The sequence below is a fragment of the Suncus etruscus genome, chromosome 4 (assembly GCF_024139225.1).
Source record: "Suncus etruscus isolate mSunEtr1 chromosome 4, mSunEtr1.pri.cur, whole genome shotgun sequence".
In the NCBI taxonomy this organism is placed as follows: Eukaryota; Metazoa; Chordata; class Mammalia; order Eulipotyphla; family Soricidae; genus Suncus; species Suncus etruscus.
In genome coordinates, this window is record NC_064851.1 from 104,002,470 (window position 1) to 104,012,912 (window position 10,443).

At 53.9% G+C, this 10,443-nt stretch overlaps 1 protein-coding gene across 1 annotated transcript; it reads left to right on the plus strand.

Moving 5' to 3' along the window:
- Positions 1 to 230: 230 nt before the first annotated feature.
- CCDC25 (coiled-coil domain containing 25) lies at positions 231 to 8,052 on the plus strand. Its single transcript, XM_049771145.1, has 9 exons — positions 231 to 329; positions 2,019 to 2,066; positions 4,275 to 4,314; positions 4,841 to 4,892; positions 6,144 to 6,219; positions 6,991 to 7,094; positions 7,171 to 7,373; positions 7,646 to 7,691; positions 7,880 to 8,052. The coding sequence occupies exons 1-9, from the start codon at positions 302 to 304 to the stop codon at positions 7,907 to 7,909; spliced, it is 627 nt and encodes a 208-aa protein (XP_049627102.1). The 5' UTR covers positions 231 to 301; the 3' UTR covers positions 7,910 to 8,052.
- The last annotated feature ends 2,391 nt before the right edge of the window (positions 8,053 to 10,443 follow it).

Consider the following 10,443-nt stretch of genomic DNA (forward strand, 5'->3'; position numbering starts at 1 on the left):
TAATAAACTTGAGCTCAGGGAGCGGGAGTTTTTCCGGAACGATTCGGTCCGAGGGCGCATCCTCGTTGCCTCCAACCCCAGTCAAAGACACCCGGACCCTCCCCCTAAATCTCTCGGAGTCAAGCCGCGTCTATTGCCAGGAACAAAGATGGCGCCGACGGCCCGGTCTTGGGATGCAGGCCGACGCCCGCCGGAAGTACGCAAACTGCTTCCGGGTCAGCCGGCCTCGGCGCTTCCGGCCTCCGGGACTCCGCCAGTTGTTCGCTAGCTGCTGCTAGGCTGCGCGGCCGCCGGCCTCGCCATGGTCTTCTACTTCACCAGCTGCACTGGTGAGCAGGCGCCGCTCGCTGCCCTGCCGGCTTCAGGCTCGGCCCTGGAAGCTGGGGTCGGCACCCCGAGGCCACCCGGGCCTGTAGGCGTCGTCGCGCCAGAGCGCCTCGGCGGAGGATGCTGGCCCTGGTGCTCCCGCGTGTCTGCCCATTGGACCTCCGTGCTGGGTCTTGGGGTCCGGTGATGCTCGGGGCTGCCTCGGTGCTCTGCGCCCAGGAGTCACTCGTGGGGGTGCTCGGGGGAGCCTCTGGGGTGCCGAGGATCGAACCATTTGGCCCCCTGCAAGACCTGCGTTCTCCCCGCTGTGCTCTCGCCCCGGCCCCTCCTGCTGCCTTGCTCCCCCTTTGCTCCCCGGAACTGGGGAGAGCGACTGGCTCTTTGGCAACCGTGCCCCGAGGCCCCTTCCCCCTCCCCCGCCTTCATCCTGGGTGCGAGCCTGGGCCTTCTGGGAGCATCCCCGCAGAGCATGGTGGTGGTTCTGGTTTGTGGGGGCCCGGCCGGCGCACTCCCGTTGCCAGGGGCATTTGTCGGGGTGGGGGCGGAAGCGCCCGGACTTGTTGGGATGTCCATGGCACATTCCCTGAGCATGGGGTTCAGCCTCTCCTCGCCAGGCTGCCTGCCTGGGTACCCTCTCCATCCCAGGCACACGCACCTTCTGCTCAGGTACTCCTACCCCAGCATCCCCACTCACATCTGCACCCTTGAATTCAGATTTCACCCTTATGACCCTGGCTTTCCCTCTCCCCAGCCCTCCCTAGCGAGCTGCTGCGCTACCTCTCCTTGACCAATTTCCACCCAGCTGCCTATTATGCACGAATGGTTGGCAGCTGTTGGTGGTCTCCTTTTTTTTGCTTGCTGGGAGAAAGTGGGGAAAATGTGAACCAGAACCCAATATGCTGACACATCCATTTCTTTTTTTCTGGGGCCTATAACTGGCGGTGCTCAGGGCTTACTCCAGACTCTTACTGTATGCTCAGAAATCATTCCTGGTGGCTGGAAGATCTTTTGGGATGCCAGGGATCTGATCTAGGTCAGGGTTGGCCTTGTGCAAGGCAGCACCTTCCACCTTGCACTCTCTTCAGGCCCTCTCTCTTTTTCCTATTTTGTCTTTCGTGGTTCTCATGATGGAATATTCACATTTTGGTTCATTTCCAGTGTCAAAGTCAAAGCCTGTCATTTCGGAAGCCATGAAACTTCTGTGTCTGGCTCTTGACAGCTTCATGTGCTTAAATTAACTTTTAGTTCCTGACCTAAGATAGCTCGTTCTAGAACTTGGTAAACTTGGTAATCCTAGTACCTTCCAGTCGAGTTCACAGACTCCAGGGGCTGTGCTCATAGTATTTGACAGTTAGTAGCCATCGTTTGGACATGTTCATGGGGAAGTGGGGACTCCTGTTGGTAGTGCTCTGCAGACACACATTCTCCCACCCCTGCTCAGCCATCTTGTGGGGCCTTGCCGGAAGGGCAAGGATAGAATTGGGCCTGTTCTTAGCCAGCAATCATTTCACCCTTTCCCAACCTCCCACAGGCTCTTTGCTCCTCCTGCCTTGTTTTTAGCCTTTACTAAACCCTCTGTTGGAATAAGCAACAAAAACCGGGCTGGTGTGTCCCCTGTGCCACCATGTCCCATCCCCATCTTAGTGATATGGAGAAGCTTGCTAACTATTGTTTTCATTTCTGTCTCTCAGTGAATTCGTTGGCTTACACGATTTACATGGGCAAGGACAAATACGAAAGTAAGTGTTTGGAGGCATTTTTAAGGTTGAGGTTTTCGGCAGGTGAGTGTTCTGTTGTCTCCTCCCCTGGTAAAATGAGCTTCCAAACAAATAGCCATCAGCTGACCCACTGTGAGGGGGTCAGGATCCAGTCGACTTTTAGAAGGTGGAGCAAGTTTGATTAATGCTCCTAAAGGCAGGTCATGTTTCCCTAGTGGGTGGTCTTGCCCATAGGGTAGCTAGAACAATTCAGGGAGGGGCTCTAGACACCTCATAGAGGGACACAGACACATTCTGTTTGTTGTTGTTTTCTTTGTTTTTTGGGGGCCACACCCGGTGACGATCAGGGGTTCTGGCTATGCGCTCAAAAATTACTCCTGGCTTGGAGGACCATATGGGACGCTGGGGACCGAACCCAGTTGCATGCAAGACAAATGCCCTACCACTGTGCTACTGCTCCAGCCCGTTTTTTGTTTGTTTTGTTTTTATTTTGGTAGTTTTGGAGTCATATCTGGTGGTGCTCAGGGTTTACTCCTGACTCTGAGCTCAGGAATCATTCCTGGTGGTGTTTGGGGAACTTTGAAGATACGGGGATTGAACTCAGGCTGACCACATGCACTGCAAAAGTGCAAAAACTCAAGCCCTTAGTTTTGGGTCCATGCCTTGTTGTGCTCAGTATTTACTCCTTACTCTGCATTTGGGTCACTCCCAGCAGTGCTTGGGGGATCCTGTGGAATGCTGGGAATTGAACCCAGGTCAGCTTTGTACAAGGCAAGAGCTCTCTCTGATGCACTATCATTCCAACCAAAGTAGAAGATTCTTTCCCGTGGGACCTTAGGCATCAGGGAGCTAAATCTGATTCAAGATGAGATGTGGAAGAGATGCTGCGGGTGGCTAAGCTAGTATAGGTTCAGGCAAGGTCACTTGGTTGTCTGGAAAGCAGATCTGCAGAGCGACCTAGAGCCTTGCCACAGTGCTAGGTGCGGGTGCCTGGAGCAAAGTCAGCAAAAGCTCCAGGAGCCCAGAGGAAGAAGTGTCCAGAGCCTCCGCTGGAGTCTGACTGGGACTCTGCAGTGACTCTTGTTGAGGGCTGGTTCTGGGGGATGTCACGCTAGGGAGCAGGAGTGACAGTCTGGGAGTGGAGTCTAGGCTGCCAAGATCCCACCTCCTCGCCACATGTAGTCTGGGGACCTTCTGCTGGGGGGACAAGGAGGTGCCTGCAGTGGGGTCGGGGTTGGACGGATCCCGGGGACACACCCTCATCCCTGTGCCCTCTCTGGCTCTGTGGGTCTCTTCTTATTAGCAGTGGCCACCTGGCAGCCAACCTCAGGCACGAGCTTAGTTTTGCTGTGAACCTAAGAAGGTTCTACAAAAGCAAGTGAGAGCGAGAGCACAGTAAGGAGAGTGTTTGCTCTGCATGCGACCCACCCAGGTTCGATCCCCCGCATCTCATAGGGTCTCCTGAACACAAAGCTAGGAATAGCTGCTGGGTGTGACCCCAAAACAAGCAAAAAACTCCACACAACAGGTACTGAGCAAAGCATTGGGTGTGTGTGCGCAGAACTCAGAACATTGAAGGGGCAAAGGGAGTTGGGGACTCCTTGCGTTCCTCCCATCTTGCTGCATCTTTTACTGCCAGACCTGGAGTTGACTTGGGCAGATTTGAACCTGATGAGACCAGCAAGGCTCTGGACTGGAGGTTCCCATCCCGTTCCAGTAGCCAAGTCACTGGATCCAACCCCGTGGCCCACGTACCCCCACCCTCACCCCAAGGCCACAGATATGAATCTGGAACCTCAGTCCCTTGAGCTCCTGTTTGTGCTGTTCCTCTCATCGGCCAGCAGATGGCAGCAGATACCCGTGTCCCAGGCCAGAGGCCCAGCTGCTTCCTAGTTGTAGTTCTGGGGTTTCTAGGAGATCAGAACCCGGGTTGGCTGCTTGTTGTGCCCCCTCACTGTTCTGTCTCTCCATCCCCTCTCAGAGTTATTCTTTGTGGAGAGGGTTGTTGATTATTTGCGATTGTCCATATGTAGCTTGACAGTGCTCTGCTGACTAGCACACTCTCTCTCTCTCTCTCTCTCTCTCTCTCTCTCTCTCTCTCTCTCTCTCTCTCTCTCTGTCTCTCTCTGTCTCTCTGTGTCTCTCTCCCTCCCTCTCCCCCACTCCTCTCTCTCCCCCCTACCCCTCTCCTTTCTTTCTCCCTCCACCCTCTCTGTCCCTCTATTCCAGATGAGGATCTGATAAAATATGGCTGGCCAGAGGACATATGGTGAGTCCCCATTCACTTCTGCTTCCTATGCCTTGTCCTCGCCCTTCTTGGATGTGGACATGGTCAGGAACCTCCATCAGCTCTTGGACACTGATAGGGCCCAGAGTGTCCCTTGAGTTGCTGAGAGGGAAGGGCCAAGCCAAAGGCGAAGGTCAGACGGAATCTCATAGTGGGGGCTGCAGATGGAAGAAGAGCCACCATGAGAGGTGCCTTCATAGCCTATAGTGATAATGGGATGTGAAATGGGTTCCTCAGATCTCTGGCTGGGAGAACCGAGACTTTTTGTCTCCACAGTGACCGCCTTAAGCTGGCTTACGGACCAGAAAGCTCAGCTGGGCTCTTTCCTTAGACAAGTCCCCGTCCAGAGTGGAGCTCTCATCCCTGTGTGATTTCTAATAGCACTGATCCTGCATCCCTCCTGTAGTGTGTGTGGGTACACCCCCATCCCCCTTTGCTGGCCTTGGGCCCAAATGCTGGACACATGGTTCTTTTCCCTTTGTTAAAAAAGTGCCTTTTCACTCCGTAGGTTTCATGTGGACAAACTGTCTTCAGCTCACGTATACCTTCGCCTGCATAAGGTAACTGGGCCTCTGCTGGGCACGCCTTTGCCCTCAGAGATCAGACAGTATTGGTATAATGGGAGCCCCACAGCCTTCTGGACCTTATGATTGAGATGCTTCAATGTCCCAGCCACTCTTGCATCCCTGAGTTGTGCCACGGGGCCCCTTAATTCCTGTGGCATTTTGAGCATGCCATTTCCTTTCATTTCTTCCATGCCTGTGAGTAATAGGGACATCTCTCCTCGTTACATAGTTTACCTTTATGGTTTTAGGGGTTATAGTTTTCCTTTATGGTTTCAGCTCTGTGCTCTGGAATTATTCCTGGCAGGCTCAGGGGACCCTGTGGGATGCTGAGATTGAACCCAGATCAACTGTGTGCAAGGCAAACACTGTCCCTGCTGTATTATTGATCTTCCATCTAAACCTCTTTGTGTGTGTGTGTGTGTGTGTGTGTGTGTGTGTGTGTGTGTGTGTGTATGTGTGTGTGTGTGCGTGCGCGCGCGAGCCACATCCAGCAGTGCTCAGGGCTTATGCTTAGCTTTGTACTCAGAATCACTGTTGGTGGTGCTTGGGGGGGCCCCTATGGGATCGAACCTCGGTCAGCCATGTATAAGGCAGACTCCCTCCCAGCTGTGCTATCACTTCAGCCCCAGGGATAGTTTTTCAGCAGCATTTTTGTTGGGGCTATAAGAAAGTTCTAATGGGCACTGGGATGGCTGCCCCCCAGCAGGTGTGTCCCACACCCCAGCTATAGTGTGTTGGCAGCATGAGGCTTTCCAGTGCAGTCCTTTGGGCTCCAGGGTCCCTTGTGATGGGTGTGATACTATCAGCTCTGATACCTCCACCCCCTTCCTATAGGCACTGTTTCTCCCCAGACAGTGGACATCAGTGAGGGCCTCAGATCAGCCTACAGCGGGACTGATGTTCTTATGACCTGCACAGTCACCAGAATTCCTGCCTTTCGTGCCTTTCATTGACTTTTTCTTGTTCTGCGACATAACAGGAGGGCTCAGTTTAGGGTAAAATCGGACCTTGGAGGGGCCAGAGCAATGGACCATCAGGGAGGGCGTTTGCCTTGCATGCAGCTGACCCAGGTTCCCTCCCTGACATCCTGGCCAGAAGTGATTCCTGAACACAGAGCCAGGAGTCAGCCCTGAGCACCGCTGGTTATGGCCCCAGCCAACAACAAAATTGTACCTACAAAGGTGGTGGGTGTTCCTGTGCTGGTGCATCCAAACCAGTGGCCCATGGGGTGTGTCTACCCTGCAGGGGGAGAAGATGGAGGACATCCCGAGGGAGGTGCTCACGGACTGCGCACAGCTGGTCAAGGCCAACAGCATCCAAGGTTAGGCCCTGCCCTCTGGTGTCTGAGACCAAGGTGCTGCCTTTGACGTGGGAGCGTCCAAAGGGTTCTTTTCCCTGTCCAGCCTCCCACAGAGCTGCCGATGAGCCCCCCAGCATGGTCCTGGCCCCAGAGAAGAAAGCAGGGCCTGCCTAGAAGGATCTAGAAGGCCCTTCCCAAAAGGGCCTTGGGAACCATCGGTGTTGACAAACATCCTCCCAGCTTTCCTATTATTACCTCTATGTCCATATTGAGGCTTTACGACTTTATCTAGAACTCTAAATCACTCTTTTTGTTCGGTTTTGCTCTGGGTAGGAGTGGGGTGGGGGTAACCAGAGTCCCTGCCCCACTTCCTTCTATCACAGCTTTCCTGAGCTGTGGTAGTTGAGTGGTGCTGTGGCTGGAAAGAAGGAGCCGGGAAAGGCTGAATTAGTGCTGGGGTCCCCCAGCCATCACCACCACCACCCTACCCCCACCCCCTGGTCTCTTGGTGTATGCAGGAAACTGGGACAGCTGATCTCTGCTTCAGTTTCCCGTGTGGGTCAGGCCCCCCCACTCTTTGGCCTGTTCTCTTTCCCCCAAGTGGAGAGGAAACCTGCCATTGGATAGTGTCAGTCTGTGGGCTCCCTGCCTTCTGTCAGGGTGCTTCTGTTCCTACTGGAACAGGGCCACCCTGGGGAGGTTATGGGCCCCTCTGTGACTCTTGACTTCTGCGCCTCGGGTTGTGGGGTCTGTGGGCATTGTGTGGTGAGGTGAAGGGGCTCTCTCTTTCAGGCTGCAAGATGAACAATGTCAGCGTCGTGTACACACCATGGCTTAACCTGAAGAAAACAGCTGACATGGATGTGGGCCAGATAGGCTTCCACCGTCAGAAGGACGTGAGTGACCAGCTATGACAGGGGACCTCGGCCTGGCTGTCTCAGGTTCTCATGTTGCACAACCCCCCCACACTAGGTGAAGATGGTCACTGTGGAAAAGAAGGTGAACGAGATCCTGAACCGGCTGGAGAAGACCAAGGCAGAGCGTTTCCCTGACCTGGCGGCCGAGAAGGAGAGTCGGGACCGGGAGGAAAGGAGCGAGAAGAAAGCACAGGCTCAGGAGATGAGGCGGAGGGAGAAGGAGGAGATGAAGAAGAAGAAAGAGATGGACGAGCTCAGGTCTGGGGGCAAAGGGAAGGGAGAGACAGGGAGAGAGATGGACGGACAGACAGACATGGGATCCACAGCCCCCTGAGTCTCAGGCGCAGAAGTCACTGGTCATGGGGGTGTCTGGGGGTAGGGAAGCCGAGTCCTCGTCCCCTTCCCTCTCTTGGGTGCCAGGCCCAGAAGCGGCTGTATCCTCTAACCTCCCAGACTCGGGCCCTCTCTCTGCAGTGCTCACTTACCCAGTCCAGGCCTGAGAGTGACCCTGGCCTGTACTTTTCTTCCAGGAGTTACTCCTCGCTCATGAAAGCCGAGAACATGTCTTCTAATCAGGTAGGTGAGCAGCGCCCAAGCCCCACTCCTCTGGGGACAGCCCCCAAACAGCCCTAAACCAAGTCACCTTTCAAACATCGTGTTCTGTACACTCCTGGTGTACGGGGGGGGGGGGGAGGCTCAGACTCACCCCCCAATATCCCATCGGGGCCAGTTCTTTGACATTGTGCCTTCTCTCTTTTCTGCAGGACGGGAATGATTCTGATGAATTCATGTGAATGGAAAGCAGGACTTTGTATGGGGGGATCAGGGATGGCCAAAGCTCTTAACTTCATCCTACAAACTTGATCAATTTGGGGAGCTCAAGGGGGGAAAAAATCCCTTTTTGATTTCTTTTTTCTTTTCTTCTTTTTTTTATTTTTTCTGACACAAGTGGTTGGGACCTGGCTCTGTGTCTCTGTCAGAGTGAGTTGGGCTTGAGGATGGGCTGTGATGCCAGCAAAGGGAAGCAGGTTGGTGGGGACTTGCCCCAGGACCCATAGATCCCGCTGTAATCTCAGGACATGCAAGGAGATCAGCCTTGGGAGGGTCTCTGGGGCTTGTGGACTTTGCCACCATCGCCAGACATCCTGCTCTTAGCCAGGAAGCTTGGTCTCACAACATATTCCATGGCTGTATCCCAGGCCCCATCTAGAATTCCTGGAACAGAATCCTGAACCCAGGCTTCAAAGAGGCCAGAAATCTTTCCAGAAGGTGCTGCAATTCTGAAGTCCCCGGAACTCTGGGCATGTGGACTGAGCTTGTCACTTGGCAAGCATCAGGCCTGGAGCAGCAGCTGGGGTATGTTGGCAGTGGCCTGCAGGGCTGGCCTCAGGCTTTCCTGGAACCCCAAGAACAGGTGCCATGTATGGCGTGCATGGCACCAAGGGGAAGGACTGAGCATGCTTCAAGACAGTGAACCCTTGGAGGGCTGCAAGTCCCTCCCTTCCCCAGAATCAGTGTCCTCGCCGCTATCAATCAATGCCTCAAAGTGATGAGAATTTGCCTCCAATTCGGCTTTCCCAGCTGTGGGCTCTGCAGCTCCTGTGAACTGGATATGATTTTTCTGTTTGACCCACTGCTTCCTCGACCATTCACGTCCCACGCTGGTCCTGAACTAGTCCCTGCACTGGATACACACGCACAGTGGTGGCAAAGGGGAGGAAAGGCCCCGGCCCTGCACGTCTGTCGTGGAAGTGCAGAACCTGCTCCAGGAGAGTGTGTCTGTCCCCAAATTGCCCAGCATCATCCCATGATCAGCTGCTTGATCATCCGCAAGTTCAAACTCAGCAACTCTCTGGCACCCCCCCCCCCCAGCTGCTGTGTTTTGAACTGTGGGTACCAGCGAGAGTTTAAGGTTTCCCCTTAAGCCCCAAGTGGGTGTATGGCCTAGAACTGGAACCTTCCTTCCCTGAGTTGTAGCTTACTGATGGCATTTGGAAAGAGGGTGTGGGAGAAGAATCCAGGAGAGAGTGAGAGGATGTATGCGTGGGTGTGTTCTGTGGTTTAAAATATATATAATAAATCATTTTTTTCTTGGAAAAGGCATCACTGTGATTTCAAACCCCTGCCCTGATTTTGAGGGCAATGGGTAAGAAAAGCCTTGTTTCTTCCAGCTCCCTCTGCCTCCCTTTTTAGTGTGTGTCGCTCCACTTTTTCCTTGGAGATCATCTTCCCTGATAGACAACAGGACCAAGTTTACAGGCCCACATGACTTAGTGTGGACAAGTTGCCCATTGAGTGGGCCTTTTTGTTCAGAGGTGTTGGAAGTAAGTAGTTGTGGCCTCCACCTCTCCAAGGTCCCCCATCAAAGGCCTTGATTTGGGGGCCCTGAAGAGCCCTACAGCTCAACATGGGCTTGGCATGAGGGGGCTCGGGTCTAAAACCCACACAACACGGTCTCACAACCATTACCAGAAATGACCCAAAGGAGGGACCAAAAAAAAAAAAATACCCCAAGTAGGACTGGAGCGATAGCACAGCGGGGAGGGCACTTGCAGTCACCCCGAGTTTGACCCCCTGCATCCCATATGGTTCCCTGAGCCTACCAGGAGTGATTCCTGAGCACCCAGCCAGGAGTAAGCTGAGCACAACTGGGTGTGTCCCAGGAACAAAATAAATTTTAAAAAGGGCGGGTGTGGAATTAGATTTTCAGCTCAGGGGCATTGAGCCTGGGGCCACACACTTAGGAATAAGTGCTTGAACCTTGCACCCACCTGGTATTGATGTTGATGAGGGCAGCAAATGACTGACACTTGTCCCACCTGCCCACAGAGAAGCCCCCTCCTTCAAGGAATCCCCATGTACTAGCAGATCTGTCACCCAGCACTGTGCTAGGGGCAGTGGGTTGGTGTGGGAGAAGTTGGAAGTGCCCTGGATCTTCCCTGTGCAAAAAGAACTTGGTTCTTCAGTTCCCAGAGCCCTGTTGCCCCTGCAGTGTCCCAACAAGGATGGCCTTGCCTGGGGAGGGTCCTTTGTCTGACAGCCCCAGAGCCCAAGGCCAAGATTCATGCCACACACACACACATATACCTGCATCTTGAAGCAGCTCCGGGAGTAGCCCCTGAGCATTGTTGGGTGTCCCCCAATCCCAAAAAAATAAGTTTCAAAATGGAGTATTGAATGTGTCCAGTCACTGTCCCCATGAACCACATTTCATAGGACAACTGTTGTCACCAATTCCTGGGTTCCCATTAGAATGAAGCTGAAAGAAAAAATAATCTCTCCTGAGGCCTGAGAGATAGCACAGCAGGTAGGGTGTTTGCCTTGCATG